Source organism: Callorhinchus milii, unplaced genomic scaffold (genome assembly GCF_018977255.1).
Source record: "Callorhinchus milii isolate IMCB2004 unplaced genomic scaffold, IMCB_Cmil_1.0 Scaffold1, whole genome shotgun sequence".
Lineage (NCBI taxonomy): Eukaryota > Metazoa > Chordata > Chondrichthyes > Chimaeriformes > Callorhinchidae > Callorhinchus > Callorhinchus milii.
The window spans coordinates 23,478,789-23,500,926 of record NW_024704742.1 but is presented as its reverse complement, the minus strand read 5'-3'; the positions used below and the strand labels follow the sequence as shown (position 1 = coordinate 23,500,926).

Below are 22,138 nucleotides of genomic sequence, written 5' to 3'. Positions count from 1 at the left end.
AAATGTAGTGGAAGCTGTTTTTGTTCCTATAAATTTAGTTAATTCCATAAATCTATGGTGAGCATGTAAATTTCGCTACCCCTTAGATTAACTGAACAAGTGGATGCATTAAAATCTTTACTTTTTTGTCATTAATATCTCGAGTACAATAATGTAACAATCCCATTTTTAATTGTAATGCTCAAGGATAGTTATGAGACTCTTGCCTCTTCCTCCCCCACCCCCTCCCAGTGTTAAAAATCTCTCCTTTATGTATGGACTATATGTCTGCAATAGTTAAACTTTAAAAACAGGAATAAGTTTGCTATACTGGAGAAGTAATTGGATGGATTGGTTGACAGTGTGCTGTTCTGGGTGACGCTTGAGTTATGTGAGAGCTGAAAATGCAGCAATGCTGCCTTTTATTGTAAGCGCCCTCTCTGCTTCAGGGCTGTGCCAACCATTTATATCTGTAATGGAATATTTATGAGTTCTTAAAACAAACTATACTATGTGTACAACACGTCATTGTGAAGATGTTGACGCTTTCTGGTTCAGATTGTTAGCTTCAAATAGAATGATATCCAGCTCATTCTGCTTGTATTTTCAACCAACACCTGTCAAAAAAATCAAATATCACTTTCCAGTGTTAGCTGCTATCAAATGGGTTGAACAATTGGAGCGATATGTGTACAATACTGTATGATGGTCCACCTGCTCAACTGTTGTCAATATACTTTTTAAAAAAAGAATTGACCACTTAAAGCTAACATTCCTGTCTCTGATTACTCAATGATACTTTTATTGGTTGACACCAGTGAGGCTACAGGAGCTCTCAGGCCCCAGCACCGAACACAGACAGAGGGAGAGACACACGTACACACGCACTCAGAGACACAGAGAGAGACACACACACTCACAGACACACAGAGACAGAGATGCACAGTCCATCTTACTAAACCAATCTGGAATCTTGTTTGACCCTCAACTATCCTTTCTACCCTACATCCGTGCCATGTCAGCTCTGCCTTCGCCCACCTCCACAACGTCGGCCGGCTCTGCCACTGCCTCACACTGAAGGCCGCTGAGACCCTCACACACTCATTCATAACATCCAGGCTCAACTTCGCAAACTCCCGGCTTGTCGGCCTCCCCAACTCCTCCATCTATAGGCTGCAGATCATCCAGAACTCGGCAGCCCATGTCCTCTCCCGCACCAGGCTCCGCGACCTATCAACTCCATCTTCATCCTCTGGCTTCCCATCATACAGAGGATAGAGTTCAAGATCCTGGTTCTCACCTTCGAAGCCCTTCATGGCTTTACTCCTCCCTACCTCTGTGGCCTCCTAACAACCTGCCCGCTCCCTCTGCTCAGTGGGCTCCGGTCTGCTTCATGTCCCAAGCCTTGCCTTCCCCATCCTTGGTGGGTGGGTCTTCTGCCACTCTGCTTCTACCCTTTGGAACTCCATCCCGCAGTCCCTCCAACTTGCCCGCTCCCCAGAAACTACATCTGTAGCGGGTTTGTAGTGGATGAGGATTTTTGTAGTGGATTCCGCGGAAAAAGTGTAGCCGCACTTTTCTATTTGCCCAACTCATCAGTAACCAAAAGCTTTGTTATGCTCCCCCCACCACCACCACCAATTGCTGGTTATGTACTGTTCCCTGATCTGTTTTGGGAACCTGCCATTATAGCTCAAACTGTTTCTTTAGGAAATGTGAGAGAGTTACCTTGGTTTTTGGCTTGCCCAATTGAATTTATCACACTCCTGTGTGACCTCAGCTAAACTGTGAGAATCCATAAGCCACTCTGAGGTGCACTGTGATAACATGCAACAATAGACACCATAAGTCACTCAACCATTTCAACTGTTGATATTTGTTAGACAACCTTCGTAACCTAGAATCCATTTGTGACATGTACTTTTAATTTAGATGATCACTAAAACCAAACATTATCTAATGTGTGTTAGTTACACTTAGAAAATAGGCGGTTCTTTTTTAAAATACAGAATGTGAATGTGCATGAATCCAATTTGTGGTATTTTAGTTTACTTCACCATCGAGTAGGAGGAGGGTCATAACTGTTTTCCATTATAGAGATCCACAGATCTCAGCTCTGCTATGATCGGATGCCTGAGCAGTTACCTCATCTGTCTGTGCAGTGGGGAGAGTTAATTTTTTTTATTTTTTAAAATAATAATAGTGAAGCTATGGCATGCAAATCCTACTACATTTTTGAAGTGACTTGAAATGTTGTAATAGGCTTTGATTGCCATAGATTTACCATTGTTAGTTTTAAAAATAAAATGTATATATTTTTTAAAACATTAAAAATGATATGATTCAGAAACTTTAATGTGGTTTCTTTGCTATTTGTTTTTTTGAATATTTTTGATGAAATGATGAAATCCGGCTTGAAGAGTTACTGACCGAGCTTGTAAGAGAATATAGAATTAATATTGATAAGTAGCCACTATTATCCTTAGCATAGCTATGGCATAGTGAGCTTGGTATTTTATCTCTGTATTCAGATTGCTGATTTAAGTGAGTACTCAGATGTTTCCCAATAATGCAGCAAACGTTAATTTTGGTCAGGTGGGTGTCCGGAAACACGGAAACCCATTGCTATGCTTATGAGTATCCAAACCAGACTGAGAGTTAAGAATGTGCATGGCACATACGCATGGAAATGTCCCTGTATTTGGAATGGAATGTGCACTCTCTCCCTGGAGGGAGGCAACCTGCTTACCTAATTCCGGAAAGTGAACAAACACTTGTATAAAAGGGAACTGTAAGCCATAGTTTTGCACTATTTGGCTACCACACAAGATAGCTGATATAGATGTTGAAATATCAGGTTGATGTAGTGCTCAATCACAATCGTAAGATAATTTGGGAACAGTATTGTGTTATATCTAGCTCAAGCTATTGTATTATATCTAGCTCAAGCTGCAACTGGATGGGAAAAGCAGAAACTTCCATAAGAACATGGGAATATTTGGGTCAAGAAAAGATCATTACCATTCATTTTCCTATCCCCAAAGTAGATTATCTTAAACAGCAGATTTATTTTATCTATATCCTTTAGGATCTTGAATAAGATCTCACTGGATTTCCCCTTTCTCTCCTTTCCGTCCTCCTCCCTTTTTCAATGACAGACATTTTGATGCATCCCTTTACACAATTCATATTTTGTGACTCAAGTCCACTGCAGAAACTGCAGTACATCTCAGAAAACTGAGATGAAGGAACTGTGTTTAGATTTTTCCCTTGTTTCTCTCCACTGATGATTTGTGGCATCTTATACCCTGCTTAAACCCAGGGGAGCGGAGAACAGTGTGAAACCATTAATGGTAGGAGAATTTCTTTGGTTTCTGATAACTTTGTTGGTCTCATCCTGGTTTAAAGCTGTGAAATGGAACGTTTTACCATTCCAGTCGCCCACAATCAGCAATGAGCACTTCCATGTCGGGGTAGCACGATTCACTACAGAGCCCTTGTCATTTCTTTGAATGGATTTGCTAATTAGTGCCAGATTAGGGCACCTTTGATCTGTAGGTCACACACATTAGTAAGTGGTTGGGACTGCTATAGTTTATTTCATATACGGAGGACATTTTCATACTTCCATTCCGTCAATCCGAGCTGAATTCAAGAACAGATTTTACAGATGGTACTATCAGAAAATAGTGTGCATTTTTTATGATTCTTTTGAAGTTTACTATTTTCAAACCCTGGGGAAGTTTTCATTTTACATTCTAAATAAAATCCAGGTGAAAATTTGGAGGGGTAGGAGAAGGAAGAAAGGAAATCGTATTTCAGTAAAGCATTGAGCTAAATTTTTGAATGCTGTGATTTTATTTATTAGTTAGCTTCAGCTGAATCAGACTTGCATGAGTGCCATATTTAACAGGATATTTGTTCGTATTATAATCGTGTACCATGTAAAATGTCAGTTTACTATTACGTTAATTTGGATCAGCAATCCTTTGCTTGTACAGAACAGTCTTGTACATTGTTCAGCATTTAATTAAAAACTTTGCAGTCATCTCAAATTTTGAAAAATGCAATCTTGAACAAATATTCATTAATGAATGACATGAGGTATTGCCCATTGAAAAAGGTAGGAGAAGGTGCTATTGATATTTTCATAAGACTTCATTTTCTTTCAAAGAAACTCTTGTTTTTAACCTATAGGTTTTGGGTCCGTTGCAGGCTATTTCCTTCAGCTGAAGTTTTTGTTTATTGTACACTTTAAATTGCATCTTTTCATTTCTCAACCTTTTGACAACCTAATAGTATCTCAATGTCCTGTCTGCTTCCTTCAAATCCTATTAGGAAGTTTTCATAATTTCCGTTAAGCCTGCTTTGGTTTACAAAAAATGTAAGCTGTTTTCAGCATAACAAGTATATAGTACAATTTCCCATTAAAGTTTTAAATTCTAATATTTACCTAACCTTCAATCGAAACAGAAAACAGCATGGCCCTGTTGCAACTATAGATTATTAAAGGTAAAAGCTATAATACATAATTTTCTAGTGGGTGTGAATGACATGTTTCTCGGCTGGAATTTTTTGTTCGTTGGATAAAATGAAGCGAAGGTTCCACAGATAGCATGAAAACTAGTAAAGAGTGATGCATTTCCCCGAGTCTCAGTATTACCGATTGGATCGTGATTGATGGCAATCATTTATCTTTGTCAGAAAAAAGAAAAAAAATAGACAATGAAATCACAATGTCATCAAACTTCCTAAAATTACCAATACACATTAAATGTAAACATTCTCTGGTTATTCTCAATTTGGCGGATGATGTGAATCAAATGGGTTTGATAAAAGTTTGATTTAACGAAAACAATAAATGTGTGATGCTTTATTTTTGTGGCTCAGCATTTGTTTGCTCTTTAATACACTGCTTAGTCGATGCTGTTTTTTTAAAAGAAATGTTTTTTTTTAAAATATACTGCCGGAAATCAAATTTAATTTAAAACTTATGAAGGCATTATATTGGTTGGTAGAAGATTTTTCTTCATTAATACCATGCAGTATTTGCTCTGCTGTTTGTCAAGCTGGTATTCATGATTATGTAAATGCTGTAAAATTAGTTATAAAAGGATGCCCAGTGCAGTGATAAATGAGTTACCTTCATCTATGATGGAGCTGTGGAGTGCAATATTTGATTNAAAAAAGACTGTAATTTTTATGTCTTTAAGATGTCCTTGTCTGTAGGCTGCACACACTTTTCTACACCATTCACATTGATTCACATTGATGTACACTTATGCAGAAAGAAAGTAGCTTATTGCCAAATCTTTCATTCCTAGAATCGTAGCTGTTTGATTATCTGAATCACTTAATGTGTATTCTTAATCTTGTTTTTATATTTCAGTTACTTTTCTTCATTTTAATTTTAACAAACACTTGATATATAGATTTTCTCAAATGAGATTTTATTTTCTATGATTTTTGTTTTCTTAGTTTGAATAATTATCCTCTATTTGCGCATAAACTTGTGTATTTTAATTGGAAATGTGAACATTTGTCTCCTTTTAATCTTGAGAAGTTGCCGTCAAATTGCCTAATTGCAAATAGTTAGTATTTTGGATAATAAATTTGCAATTGTTTGGATGGAATGTGGATAACCTTTTTTAAAATTCTTGTAGCAAATTAATAACATTATTGAACCTGTGTACTATCAAAAAATCATAGATCGTTTTTCTTGAAAAAAACTTACACGAACAGGTTTCAAAATTAAAACTGGGTTTAAGAACTTGTAAAATTTTGGATGCATAAATAGAATAAACCTAGTCCAAGGTGGAATTTATCCCCATTTATTTCTTATAATAACTTTGTTCCTTTGCTACAGATCTGTTGAATAACCAATCTTATGTGTAGATTGATAGCAATAAACACAATGATTAGTAGATAAATCCAAGATAATGTCTATTGGAACAAGAAACTGGTCTATTTATCTAACAATCCCCCAAATCCCTCTCCTGTTTTTCTTATAGACTAATATCTTTCATCTTAAAATCATTCTTAAATCTGCTCGCCTCCTATCTCATTTGCATTTGTCCACACCAGATGATACTTGCCACTTGTTCGCCCAACTCCAGAATCTATCCAGATTCCTTTACGAACCTGATTTTTGTTATATTTATCGATTTTAAAAAATACTTTATAAATTAGTCTTTTTTAATCAAATAGTGTTGGAATGAATATTAAAATGTGTGTGGATTGAACCTTCTTTTGCCATCCATTTCTTACTTGTTTCAAAGTGCTTTAATACCCTCTTACCTGTATTGTCAGTAAAGCAATTAATGTATTAATTTACTTAAGTAAAACTATCAAATTGTACCAATTAGCATGCTTTAGATCACACATGTTCATGTAGTAAAACTGGTTTATTTGGGAAACATTGTTTCTATTTCTGTCATTTTTAAGCTCTTGTACAATATCCATTTGTGCTGATTTACTCTCTGAATGTTACTTTTACCACTATTTTCCATCACTTCAAGATGTACATACCAACCGTTCCACGTCCATACTGAGCTCTTCAGCCACGAGACCCCATCGAAGGACATCAACTCAATCAGTCTGTTGCAATAATAAGCCTCACACAGAAGCCTTTGTTTGTTTCTAGCTTAAGACAAAAATCCCCATAAACCAATCATTTCTGGTATAAACAAGATATAAAACTTTGTTTATGGAAAATAGCCCAACCTTAGTCATTGCTTTATTTTGTGGAAAACTATGTTCCATCATATATTTTCTATGCAATACAAACCCAGTAATTAATAAATGGTGGGGCTGGATTGCTGAAGTGCAGTATATGGAACTCCCCATACGGCTTCTGGCATGTACTGCACAAGAATGCTAGTGATCTGATGATTGTACACATTGTGATGATAGATTGTGCATGCTCTTATTTTTCCAAGTCCATTATTCTTTAGTACCAATCAAGGAGTCAACTATGCTTTACTGCACTGCCAGGTATTTCTTGAGAGCAAAGGAAAGTTAAAAATAAATTCTATACAATATATACCACAGAGTAATAACTCATGGGTGATGAATCTTGAATTGATGTTGGTGCGTGTATGTGGATGTACCACTCACAAACATACTGTATTGTTTCAAACCAAACCAGGAATACCTCTTGGGATTTATCTCTGACACCCGTTCTCAGTGCAATGTTTTCCTAGACATTGGTCTGTGTAAAATATAACTAGGGTTGAAAGGATACAGAATATACATTCAGCACTGGCATCTCTGCTATCTTGTAATGTATCACAGCTTAACATATTGACTTATTATAGATCATGTAACTTGAATTTGACTATGAAAGTACAATTCCAGAATGAGTAAATGTATCAGTACAATGGCTTTTCAAAAAATGCTATTTTTTAATCTGGATAAGTTTATTAATGCTGCTGCTAACCTTTTGTAAATCACAATTCCCCCAGTTAGTAGGAAAATTGGTTTGAAAGAAACAATTGCCTGATCACTGATTTTCCTAAGATTCTAACAGAAAACTTTGGAACAGTTTAGAATAGTGAAGCTTTTTATACACAGTTTACCAACACTCTAGCTGATCTATGATTAGTACATTTGCATGCTTATGCCTGGTTTATGCCTATGTTTTTAATTAGGCACCACTTTTTCTGGTATTGTTACATGGTTGAATGGAACGTTTCTCTGGATCCCCCACTAACGTATTCTTGTAATGAGTAAATATCAAGATGCCAAAGCTTACACAATGTTTAAGATTCAACCGCTCATTATGATAAGGACATGATGTCTCCTGTTACTAAATGCTGTTGAGTATCTCAGTTTCACCTTTCTGGGGTGCAGCGCATGACCTCAACAAACATATGGGATTATAGAATTTCTAGGAGCAAATATCTATTTTATTTGAGATTAGGGAAGATGAAAATAACATTTTATTTAAATTGCTTGAGATATGGTAGTTAAGTTGATGTATAGTATAAATATACCATCTTACAACATATATAAACACAATTGTAATTGGGCTCTGGAACCTTTTTTCCCATCAGGCCACTGCTTTTCCCTGTTGTGTAGCCTATATTTATTTGATGAGTAAGAAATACTTCAAACTGAAAACTCTCAAATGTTGCATAACCTTCTTGAGACAGGGATTCATGGACAAACAACACAACAGGGCTCAGAATGTCTCTCGCCCACCCCTCATTACTAGGATTAGATTGATCGATGGTGCCATGTACATGATTGAGTAAGACAAGGGTAGCTAATTAACACCCGGCAACAGGTTAGCAAACCATAGGCTCCACTGTGCAAACACCAAAGTAAACCTAAAGGGGAAGGAAAGTCTAGAAGGAGTGCTTTCAGTTCAAAGTCTGAGTCTGAGAAAAATACAGTTATAAAATTACATTTTAACTGTAGGAAGCAATCCTTGCCTTTAGCACATTCCTGGGACCAATGTTTTCCAGTACTAGTCTATCCGATGATGTATGTTATTGTGAGGAACCAGGCATGTCTTAGACCGGCAGGGTTGTCAAACTAAGGAGCCACAAGCCACATGTGGCTCATGAAGGGTCTCGGAGTGGCTCACAGCCGCTTCAGCAGAAAGCATGTCTCAGAAAATTCCCACTGACAGTTTGCTTACAGACATGTGCATAGCTATTTAAACTCGTTATGTATGCAGTAAAAATTTCCCCAGTCAGGCTTTTCAAAATTTACATTGAAACGCTGTAAACCCCAGGCTTACCTGACTCAGGCTATCTGGAACTCGCCCCCAGCTGGACCGGATCTGAAATGGAAATATAAAAAACAATTCCGTGGGCCCACACGCATGTAGACTCTCGCTGTCCCACTCTGCTATCGCATGTCACCGCCTCATTGTGCTTGCTGGCTTACAGGGGCCAAGTATTGATATTGATTTCAATCCCACAAGCAGAAGATATCGAAGGATTCAAACGATTCCAATGCAGGTTCAGGCACTTACCAGCTTTTTTTCAGCACTAGAAAAAGCTGGTGTCAAAAAAAAAGTGCATTGCCAGAAATTCCATCTCGCAAGACTGGATCTCTGCCCTATTGGTCTGGGTTTTAGTGTAGACATCTAAAATAATACTCGTCTGTATAATCACAGAAAATGAGTGTATTTAATTGATGCATATTTTATGAGTGACAATATAATGACGTAAATTTATATATTTAATGGACAATTCCCACAAACTGTTTTTGCTGTACTTAAATGAATAGAACTTGCACCTCATGATGTCTTTACTCTCTTTGTATGTAAATACCGTGGAGTCCTGTAGGTAAGTGGTTAGAGCACTCCCCTGGCAAGTGAGAAGACCCGGGTTTGATTCCCGGGCTGGAAGAAATGTTAGCCAAGTTTCCTTACTCCACACGCCTCTGTTTACCAAGCAGTAAGTGGGAACCGGTTGTTAGTTGATTGGTGGATTGATTTTCCGTGGGTAATAATCCCTTCAAAACAAAAATAAGTTTTNAAAAAATAATTCTTTGGTCACTCAATCCATGACTGTTTGTGGGACACTGCTGTGCACAATTAGCTGCTGCGTTTTGCCCACACAATATACAGTCAATTCACTTTACAATATATTCTATAAAGCGCCTTGAGACACCTCGAAGTTGTGATAAGGTGCTACATCAAATGCAAGGATTCTTATGTTATTATTATACATGTGTGTCAGTTAAATACTGGAAGCGTGCATGTGTACCTGTGCAAGCATCAATGGCTTGTTTACAAAGTTACATTTGAAAATTAACAAATTCGCTGCAAGTTTTAATTGAGTGTGGAATATTTGAAAATGATCAGGTTTTCAACATCTGTATACACAAGTATGCAGTGTCTTTGTTATAGTGATTCCACTACGACTATGCTGTTGCTGCATATGTCTTTGATTTGTATGTCGTTCGAAACTGGATACTCACACATGTCTCTGGTGTAACATTTTTCGACTGGTGTGGCTCACTGTTGTTCATGAGCCACACATCTGGGTTCATTGAATCATGTGAACAATTTGACATGTTCTCCTATTGTGAAAGACATTATTTCAAATTAATTATTATTATTACTGTTGTGGCATTATTTAGAGATTTGTATTGTGCTATAGAAATGAATGGACAATAATATACACGCAATACATGAAATGGCTTTCCACTGCAAGTGCCTTATGATCATTAAAATAAATCCTCACTTTTTTAGTATGAGAACCTCACAATGAATTGTTCTGTTTATTGATATACTCAAACACAAACTTGTTAATATCAGATTTCTTTCTATGTTTACTTTGTATTTATTACTGATTTTGTCAAATCAAAGAGTATATACAAGCATATGTGTTGGCATCTATTGGCAGATTTTCATTGATTCTGCATGTTAGATGCTGCACCAATAAGTTTGAATTTGTATTTGAAATACAAAACATTTCCAAAATGATTTATTTCAAAGTTCCTTAGCAAGATTTATAAATTTCTTGTGTTCCACAGGAATACACTTTAATTCATCAGGATTGTGCTGTAAAAAACGGTGTTTCTTTCTAGTTTAACTACTGCAACCGCATGAAAGGTGTTATTTGCAACTTTTTGTTGTTGTAGTTGCTACCATTATACTTTCATTGATTTTGCCATTAACCTTAAATTATTAAGTTTATAAAAATAAAATCCAATGATTTAAATTTGAAAAAGCTCCACTTGATCTACTTGTACAGTTAATGTGAAGTAAGGATTTTTATAATCTGAAAATATGAACACTTTAGAAATGATGCTTGTCACTAAAATGACTTTGGACCGATAATAAATAATGATAATCCTTGCATTTGACTTGTCACCTTATCACGTCATGATGTTTCAAAACATTCAGGGTTTTTCACAGTGCCAATTTATGCACAAACAGACATGAAATTAATGATCTACTTTTTAATCTGGGGGATTGTTGGCCAGAACATCAGGAAAATCCAGGACACCCGTCTCTTTTCGACCAGTTCCACAAAATCAACATGTCATCCGAAGGATGGCACTTCCAACAATGCATCAGTCCTTCAGGACTTCATCAGATTGTTGGTTTAGTTTATGAGCCAACATGAGGCTTGAACCCACATCCTTCTGCAAAATGAACATTTTGCTCACAAAATGTACAATCAATTCACTTTACAGTATATTCTGTGAAGCATTTTCAGAAATCTCAGCAATGTGATAAGGTGCTGTATCAAATGCAAGGATTATTAATATTATTTTATTATAACCAAGCTGACACCAACATGTTATTTCTGTTTTAACACTTTGATGCTCTACCCCATGTGAAGGGTGCTTCTATAAATGCAAGTTGTTTTTTGTCAGCCAAAAAATATTATATAAGGAAACCATCACCAAATTTAAGAGTATCCAAACCAGACTATTTCCACATATCAATGTCACAATTTTCCATTTGTCTGCAATAAGGGTGTGCACTCTCTCACCCGAGGGACACATCCTGCTTACCTAATACTGAAAATTAGTAGGCACAGGTTCGCAGGAGCCAAAGCTTCGGGTACTTCTTTGCTATTTTTATGTGAAAAAAAACATATTCTCAAGAGGATCTCTGTGTCCTCAATCTGCTTGTGGCGAGTGCCATGTACATTTAATTGAATGTTGTCCAGTATTGTATGTTGATTTTGTATAAAAAATTTACAGTTTACATTCCACAAAATGTACATACATTTTGTTTCATTCTCATTTTGATTATATGCTTTTGGAAGCAGATATTTTCAAATTAGTTTTTTAAATTCCATTTCATGAACATATTCCAGAAGTGGGATCTAACACAAAACTTAGTTCTCTCTAATTTTTAAAGTTTAGGTACTCGACCATCACAAACGTTTCCTTAATTTACACATTTTTGATTGTTGCTGGATTTGCAGATACACCAGATGCAAGTGCTTTGGTCAGAAATTGAGAACATCTTGATGGAATCAATCTCTATACAGTTAACTCGTTTATTTTTCTCACTGGGGCTTTTTATTTTGTAGTAAACCTTACTAGAAGTCGGAATATGGTATTTGTCAAATTATCAAAACTGTATTCCAATTTTAAACATTTTATGCTGTTTAAAACTCGGGGAGGAGATTTGCCAATCTGTTCTTTTGTCCAAGTGCAGAAATGTGTTGGTTTAAATGGTAACCAAAGCATACAGATTTAAGATAATTGGTTAAAAAAAACAGAGGGGAGATGAGAAGAGGTTTGTTTTACCCAGAGAGTTGTTACGGTCTTGAATGCCCTGCCTGAAAGGGTAATGGAAGCATATTTGGTAATAGCTTTCAAAAGGGAATCAGATAGGAACTTAAAAAGGAATAATTTGCAGGGTAATTGGATAAGAGTAGGGGAGTAGAACTCATTGGTAATTCTTTCAAAGAGCCGGCACAGGCATGGTCTCATTCTGTGCTGTAAAATTTGACGATTCTATAACAATTTTCACCAAATTTCATTGTGTTTCTTTCCTGAATGAGGCTTGCTGCAAACAGTCGGTGCTTATCCTGCTTGGACTAAGCTATTTGACCTGAAAAATGTTTAAAGACAGTCATTCGATTTTTATCTCGACTTATCCCTGATCACTTCTGCTTTTGAAAATGACCATTCTACGAATCAAATCACTGTTGCATTCCTAAAGTCCTTTCACACTGATTTGTCATCTCAATGGCTTAAAGACTTAAGTGATTTTAGATTTTAAACTCTTAAGTGATTGGTTTCATTTCGAAGTGCATTTGCTAGAAGTAGTATCTGTAACAAGAGTTTTAATATCAGGATGCTTGATTTTCATGAAATTAGATTTTCCCCCCACTTTTTATCAGTGCTTGGGGTGGTGGTTTTATAATAATTTTCTCAGAACTTTCTATGTGTAAAATATGTATGAACACTAATTCATATCCAGATGGTGAACTTGAAAAATTTAACCTTGTGAAACACCAAAAACCCTTGTGTGGATTATTACGTCTGCAAAATGAAAACTTTGCTAAATAACCCTGACAAAAACCTAGATGTCTCTAATTCTGTTTAATAAGACCCACTAGCAGAGACTATTCAGTTTAGTGACGTTACGTCAACCGCAATATAGGCTTAACTAGCTTCACAAAGACAAGTCTCCTTGCACTCTGTCACTCTGTACACTGAAACTACTCCCATGTGTGCATATGCATTTTGCGGGGTGGGGGGGGGGGGAGGGGGGGAGGTGACAAGAGATTGCCTTTTTCATTGATAAAGTCTTTGTATTCAATTTCCAGCTTTGTAAACCCAGAGCTCAAGCAGAAACTTAAAGAAACATTTTAGTAGGAGTCTCCTTAATTGATTAAAGATTGAGCTGTGGTTCAGTATAGAACCGATGATCAGCACTAATTGGGCCCAGCCCAAATGTAAATAAGCAAATAGTGCAGTCATTTGAGCATCAAACAAAATACAAATTAACCGCAGCACTAACTAAGAAATTGTTCCATCAGGGGCTATAGCTGTATTGTCACTGTAGTTCCACACTGTGCCAGCACTTCTTTCTCCCTCGCTCTCTTATTTATGCACATATATATTATGTCTATCGCTTTGCAAGCGAGAGACCTGAGTTCAATTCCAGGCAGGGCGAAACCTTGGGCAAGTTTCCTTACTCCACACGCCTAATAATAATCCCTCCAAAAACAATAATAAATTGGTCATTTTCAATCCACGACTGTTTGTGGGACATTGCTGTGCGCAATTGGCTGCCGCGTTCGCCCACAAATATACAGTCAATTCACTTTACAGTGTGTTCTGTGAAGCGCTTTGGGACGTCCTCCCGACGTGAAAAGCCCTATATCAAATGCAAGGATTATTATTATTATTATTATTATCTATCTCTAAATATAGAAAAGTACCGTTGCTCTGTCAAGAAACCTTGGTTGTGCATTTATTTCTGTTTGCACAGAACTTTGCATGTGTGTTGTGCATAATTGGATTATTTTTGCTAGTTTTACAGCCCAATATCCAACTTAAATAGACATGCAGATGATTACTGATAACCAGTTTTCTAACGTAGGTGCATTTTGTCTCACTTAAACCTCAGTAATTCATTATTAAAGCTATATGAACCCACAAATTATTTTGCTTGAATAATTGTAAACCGAGTAACTGGACTGTAATTCCTGCAATTTATTCCAAAATGATGACCAAGCATTATTTTTAATGTCTGGAGTTGGAGCTTGTTTTCTCTTACATCTGCTAACAATTAGTGCAACCCATCATACCACAGTAGAAATATAGAATGTATCATCAGTACTTTTACCTTGTGCCCTAGTCCACTCAACATTTCTCCTGTTCTTTCACTCCAGTGTCTTGTCCAAGTGGCTGTTCTTCATTTGAGAGAATGGATAATTTGTCAGAAGACAATTGAACTTTGCGGGACGTTGCATTTGTGCTAAATCTTGACCTAATTTTATCTTAATGTACATGTTCCAGTGGGAATCAGTTGATGTGGATGAAGAGTGAACCTCATTGCCTTTTTCTTCAATCTATAGCTCCCTTACCACTATCTCATCTCGAATTGGCCAAAACTTGTCTAATAGACCCTGCTAGTTTGTATGTCTCGGAATCCAACCAAATGGTGCATTTAACTTGGGCACCTCAACTGTACTTTTTGAATATATTTTTTATATTTTGGATGGCTTTAATTCCAAATTAGGAATCATGTTATTTAACCAGCAGACTTGATTATGATTGATGCTTTGATTAAAAAGTGATTGCGTTAATTCAAGGCACCAAGCTTTCCACTTTATATCAGATACATTTAAACTGAATTATTGCTAGAACACTTTGATCATTGTTTGGTATGTTTCTTCAGTTTGTCTCTGTTGGCGAGTTCTGTTTTCCAGTTTGGTTGATTTTTAAATCATAATGTCATTAGCTGGAAACAGCCTTTAACACCCGTTTTCAGGCAATCTGAGTCATTTTCAAATGTTTGTTCTAATCTCCAAAATGCTTGGTGAAAATGGACGTGTAAAATTAATAGATTTAAAGAATGTTACAAACGATTGTACATAACAGATGAGGGAAAAATTATATTAAATTTAAAATTAAGACAGAGAAGGCAGGGAAGAGAGGCAAAGATTACAGGGTGAATACGGAACACATTGTATTTTAGCTTCTATTTAGTTGTTTCAGTTAATATTATAGCAAAGCAATTTTGTATATTCTATTTTCAGCTTTCATGTTTGAGCTGAAATTATACAGAACCACTTGCTGCAAGGTAGCGGCAGTTTTCATAAACGTGTCATTCTAAGGCCTATTGATAACTAAACATGAACTAATGCCCTTTTAAATGTTAGGAGAATAACTTGATCGTGTTTTTTATAGTTGCAAAAACATATCCATTTCATGGCTAGTTTGTTTCTTACTTGAGCACACATTTGCTTGACAAGATTTAAATCAGTACTGATTTGAAAGATTTTTTGTATACTGTTCATTTCTGATCTAGTTGCTGGGTGTGTTAGTGATGAATATTGATTGGGATATACACAATTGTACAGAGCTTCTAACATAAAGCAAATATAAGCTATACATAAAATATCTGTTTTCTTATGAGTATTTTCATCGTTTTTCTTCAGACTAATCTTGTATAATTTCAGCATTCCTTTATGTCTTAACCAACCTTGCTTTCTAGAATATCTTGTTGTGTAGCGTATTGGATCAGGCGTTGATATCTAGCTAATGACCACTATCAATCAGTGGTAAATTACATACATTTATAAAGCTGTGTCTTGCACAAAGGTGGAGATGAGCATGGAATGCTGTATATAACACAGAGCAGAATTGTTGCTGTTTTCATTACTGGCTTCCAAGCAGACAAGTGGTTGATATTTATAGTAGAACGTGATTTTTACTGATAAAATAAAAACTAGCAGATTTGAGTCCGTTATGCACGTGGATCAATTTACATGGAGTAATTTAAAATGTGTAGTTATCCAGAAATTGGAGGGATTATATGATGAGGAAGCAAATGGACAACATGCGCTTTCTGTCAAGATTACTCTTGAGTGGAGCATCTTGTTGTGGGAGAACTAATTACACACAGAGTGCATAAATGAACACTGCAGGTTCCTTTTGTAATTTTAATTGTTGTTATCTTGAAGAATGGCATCACATAATTCTGTCAAAAACTGTCAAGGATGGATGAGAAATTAATAATTTATTGGCTTTAAAAAAATATTTAGCACACAAAGTAACAGAGGATTGATTGCTAGAGAGGTTAACACATTTTACAGGCTTTCATTAGCTTTTCACTATCATATGTTGTTTCACTGTGTGAAATAAGCTTTGTAAGAAATCTAGGTCTTGGGAACTAATTACTTCTACCGATTGCCATACTGATGAATAGACCTTCATTGTATCTTTCCCCAGAAGACTGGGTGCAGTCTATGATTCACGCCTGGATCTCGGTAGATATTTGATAATAATTTTAATAGATGAATGTTGGAAGCCAGGATGATGAAGTGCCTATTTGGGCACTGCAGCTATCGCAGCCAAACACATAACAGGCTGTGGTATGTGACTAAAATCTAGAAATGAAGGAATAGACCCCGCACACTGTTTTTTCGAGAATAGTTTTTAATATAATGAAGAACTGAAAGTATTTTAGGTCACTGATGTCTTTTAGGTTTTTTTTAAACAAAAACAGGAAGAGATTTCAGTGAAATGCATTTTAATTTCTTTTTATTTCAATATTGTCTGTTGCATAGATATAGAGGACAGGATGTACACACATTTGTTCATGAAAAGTTAATGATTAACTTCAAGAAAATGTACAATATGAAACAGATTTTGAAGCACATATTAGTGAATTAATGTATGATATAATAGCTTAATTATTTTGATGAAGCTGTAGACATAAATTCACATGCTGCTGTGTAATGTGAATAATATACTGACATACAAATAGAATTATCCACTTTTTATTGAATTCTAGTGCTTATTCAGATTGTAGTTCCTAAGTGAATTGTTTTGCACTAGAGGCACCTTCTGTAGTATTAGAAATCACTCTCCACTCTCCCTGTGGTACGCTTGTGTATTCTTGCTGTCTACGGCAAATAACATATAAAACTTGGTGGTTGAAATATTGTTTTAATAATATTGTTCTTTCATCTGTAATGTAGTGCATCTTCTGTGCACTTATAAAATGCTGCTTGTAAACGTCCACTGACTTAAAATGAAGTAAAACAAGGAAATCTGATCATATAATATTGACTTAGAAACGTTACGCTCCACTGAATAAAATTTATGTATCTTATCTTTAGCAATTCTTAAGTGTGCTGTTCTTTTTTGAAAACTACAAAGTTACTGTAAATGAAAGTGGAGGTTTCTTTGTCCTACATAGTAGAGCCTTCTTTCAATTTGACATGAACAGATAAAAAGATTAGCATTACCTTTTTATTGTATTTTGCTGATTAAAATTAGGTGTGCTTGACATTTTGCCTCCTAAAGTAATGTTGGAAAAAATAAATGTCATCTGTTTTAAATGTATTACCTTGTCTTTCTGCAGGAATAGGTTCCTTAAAAAAAATCACTAAAGGAGAGGAAATGCATTTTCTTGGCATTACTCTGTGCCTCAGGGGCTAAATGTAATGAATATTTTAAGAGATTATTTTAATTAAATTTCTGCACGTCTAAATAGAGTAATATTTTATTATCTCTCATGTACCCGCGTAACAGTGGTGTTCATTAAAGTTAACACTTTCTGGACTGAGAATGCAAGGTATGATTTACTGACCCTGTGTGAAAACACACAAATTGGGAAGAAAAATGATGAAGGGGTAGACTTTGATTAATATAGGTAATGCTATACCATATTTATAATGGCCTTTTCCCTATTCTGGTTTATAAACGCAGTCACAGCTAAAGGTGTCCTGCTGAGGCTGAAATGAGGCTGAAATCAGAGCACATGCCACGAGAGTGTGGGGAAACTGATCACACTGTCAGCAATTCATTTCAAAATGATGTATTTAGTGCTCATTTCACCTTCCAAGAAAAAAGGGAAAGGGGTTTCTTAGTCTGGAAGGTGATATTGTTATTTTCAAGGACAAACCTAACTTAAAGGTTTCAGACTGCAAAACGGCCAAGAAAACAAGGAGATCTTTATTCCTTACTTATGGGCTACCATGCTGTTTGATAATTGCTAACATATGTGGTGCCTCTGTTTCATTGCAGTCGTCCTCGTGAGTTCTGGCGCCTTGACTACTGGGAAGATGACTTGCGGCGCCGCCGACGTTTCGTTCGCAACTCATTTGGATCAACACATCCTGAAGCTACACTAAAAGCAGCCATTGAGCACGGTTAGTTTTGTAGAAAATTGGTTCATGCTTACTGGCAGCAGAGCAGGTACACAATAACCCAAATTAGAGCTACATTTGTAAAGCAATTTAAATTGTGCCACAACACACGGGTGCACTTTGAATAACCCTGATTAAAGTGCACACTGTTACGTGTTCAATAATTTAGCAGTATCTCATCATATAAGACTTTTCCACGCATGAATACGTTTTGCTTTTTCTGTCATCATTCCGTTAGCTGTACACTAAACTAGATAAAACAGAAAAGATGCAATTCAGAAACAATGTTTTATTCATCCATCTTCAAAATCTCCATCGTCAAAAATTTCCAAGACTATTAATGCTTGTGCCCAGATGAGTGTAAAATAACTCTTCACTGCACAATTTTGCACAAAAGCTTTACATATAGTTTAACATAGGCAGAGATGTAAATCAACAATATTGAATTGCACAAATAGGACAAATTAGATTAAAACAAAATAGAAAACATTTTGATTAGAAACTGCAAAGAAACTGAAATAAAATCCGAACTCTAATCTAATAATTATTTGCTGACCTGAGCATTTTCTTTAGTTTAAAGATAATACAAAAATGAATGGAAAAAGAAGATAGATCCTAATTTGAAAAGGTAGATCCTAATTTGAAAATCAAAAAGGGACACTCAGCTATCTAATCTTCTTTTGGAACATTTTGGAAAATGGAATAAAATTCATTTATGTTGCTTTGTTCTCTTCCCCACCCAATCTTTTCCTAAACTACTGTGGATTGTAATGATTCTTGGGCTGGTGCTACAAGTTAATGAGGTACACATTGATCGCTCCTCCTATGGAAACAAATGTATTTGACTTGATCGTGCACTTGGTCATTTTTAACTGCAGTGAAAACTAATTAACAAGCATTGATTCGCTGGTAAAAGTGAGGCAAAATGAAAGCTATAAAATACTATTGCAGAACATTAGCTATAAGTGTGTTTGGATATGCTGAGTTTTTGAAAAGGTATCATGTTGGAAGATCACTTGCGCTGAATTCAGTTCTTACTGGTTAAATCTTATCAATTAAAATGACATGTTGAAGGTCAAATACCTGACTATTTAAAATACAATGGTAGGCCCACTGAATGTGAAACTTTCTCAAAGTAATTGTGAGAAACTAAAATATTGCCAACCTCGATTCACAAGGATCACCTCTTTACTAATGTTTCAGGATAATGTCTGTTACTGGCTTTCAGTATATTGATTGCTCCTGTGGCTCCTACTTTAAACTTTTGAAAGTAATTCCTACAAAATAAATAGAATGGTGCAATCAGTTGTATTTTTGATTCTGTCTAGAAGCTTAACCTATTGCACCCTGCCTTAAAGAGGTACTTCCAGAAGAAAATGTCCACAATATGTCACAAGATAGCACTGCAATTGTGACATCTGTCCTCGAGATGAATGACCAGGCTGACATTAGTCAATAAGAATGTGATCTAAAAGCAATAACTGTACCAAATCTGGGGATCCTTAGAGACCAGAGTAGAACCAAATAGGTAGAGTGCACAGCTGGGCTGCTTCTGCCAAAGGGGTTTTGATATAATGTACTGCTCCTGTTAGCAGCATACATTTAGATGGACAAACACAATCATGCTCATTGCTTTACCAGTTTGTACTTGTACATGTAGACAATGGGAATAACACATTAATGTAAGAATTGTCAATTATTAATACTTGTACATCTTCATATTTGTAGTTTTCATTCAACATGCCAACATGTGCAATCAAAAACATTATACATGTATTTCAAAAGATTACAGCAATAAGGCTTGGTACAAGACCTGAACATTGTTCTGATTTTTATTCCCACTGAGACTGATTATTCCTAACAGATTTGTCCGTTGCTCGTGTCAAGGAGAGTTTTATGTATTCAATTTAAAAGTTTAAATGGAAGCCTTGAACCTGTTGCAACTTTTGGACAATGCTATAATTACCATTGTGCCTCAGAGTCGAGCAACAATATAGTAACTGATTGAGATGTGTATGCCTGCTCAGATCATCTACATACTTATTACTTATATTGCAGGAAGTAATGAAATAACTTCAGGAAAAAAATTAATTTGCAAGTTTGGGCTACCAGTCATATTCGATCTTTAACAAACCCTGATGCATGACACTGGAATATTGTGGCATTATAACACCACCTGCTTGTTCACTGCAACAAAGGAGAGAAAGCATTGGTGACTGCTCAGATGAAATGCTCTCCAATAACATTGTTAAAACTGGAGCAAAAAAAATCAGTGCAAATGTAAGTGGAATGGGTTTACTGATATGTGCCCCTTGCATTGTTGCAGATAACATTAATGGCTCACGCCTGACTGTGTTCTTCAAGTGAACTATAGTAATCATCGTAGCAGCAATATATTGCAGAGATTGCTTGTGAGAGTAGCCCCTACAATGAGGGAGAAGAGTAAGCTTGGAACATGAGGTAATTTACTGGAGGCTGAGCTTTTCATTAGTTTGAGCAGGCACCTGTTGTTTTATTGCATACCTGGTTATTTGTATCGCAAGGAAATCTATAAGAATGGTGAGTCTGAGATAGTGACATTATGCAGAGCTATTGAAAATTCCAGACACTGTGCAATGAGTAACCAGTCCGAACTGAGTTATGTATGGAGTGCAAAAATCACTTACTTTATTACACATGCTTGATCACTACATCACTGCACTAAATGTTCAAGAATTTTCCTTGCATGCTTTATAATTTAGATTAAAAATTATAGTTGAAAATGAAAGGCAAATACAATCACTGAAATACAGTATTGATGTAGAAGAAATGGATATAGCGACTTATGGATCAAACGGATTATATGGAGGGAAATGCATAAGAGAAAGAAGTGCTATAAATAGAAATGTTCTGTTGGTTTCTAGTTCTTATCCTTTTCAGTATCAAGTTTGTTTCAAAATTAGCATCAAATTAAATAAGTGACAAAGTATTTGGAGGGAATTTGATAGGTGGAAACTACTGAACCTTTATGTCCAAGAGAAAATGAATGTTCTTAATGTGATGCCCTGGATGAAATAAATATTCTCCATGAGTCAGTGGCTGAAGCCAACTGGTTTAAGATTAGAAAAAAGATGTTCCATATTTTTTATGGGAAGTGTAAGCTGAGAATTAGTCTGGTTAAATTGCCAAGGGATAAGGCCAGGGGAGGTCTTGGATTGTCAGAGCTCAGGTTAAATGATTGGGTTTTTAAATTACGATGCTGAGCAAGATGGGTCAACCTGGGGAGGAATGAGATTGTCTGGCTGGATTAGAGATAGAAGAACCTGTTTTATGCCCTTACCTCTATTCCAAAGACCTTTTCATCTTAATACCTGTGAGAATTTAAACACTTTGGGCTAGATTGTCTTTGTGCATACATGCCCCATTTTGTGGAAATGTAGTGCCTGAAATTATCATAAATGTCTTGGAAGTGTAGGCAATGTATATTGATATATAATGAATGGGCCCAGACAATCAATTCATTCCAGAAGTAAGTCAGGAATTTCAGATGCCCTGTGGTTTGGTTTTATACGGATATATTTGCAGCGGGCTCATAACCTAATTGAACAAAAGAGGTAGAGAATTGTCTTTTGGCTAAAGCGTACAATCTCTGCCATAAGCTTAGAGGATGGGATAGTGAAAGGGTCCAGAGGACATGGGAAAAATAATAGAATCTACAATCTGCAGAGAGTGCAATCATCAAGTGTCTAGTTGTAATTCAACAAATCCAATTGAAATGATAGTACTGACATTATAGTCAAGGTAAAGATAACAATTAGGTTTGTTAAAGAAGTTAGCAATCTGGGGCTTTTAATATGGCA

At 36.0% G+C, this 22,138-nt stretch overlaps 1 protein-coding gene across 2 annotated transcripts in view; it reads left to right on the top strand.

Annotated features, from left to right (window-relative positions):
- Nucleotides 1–22,138, top strand: part of lrba (LPS responsive beige-like anchor protein) — a 430,270-nt gene that overhangs the window by 195,107 nt on the left and 213,025 nt on the right. For both annotated transcript variants that reach the window (XM_007904022.2, XM_007904021.2), the window contains one exon: nucleotides 18,178–18,302. In XM_007904022.2, the coding sequence (XP_007902213.1) occupies nucleotides 18,178–18,302 (125 nt within the window). The remainder of the gene's footprint in view (nucleotides 1–18,177; nucleotides 18,303–22,138) is intronic.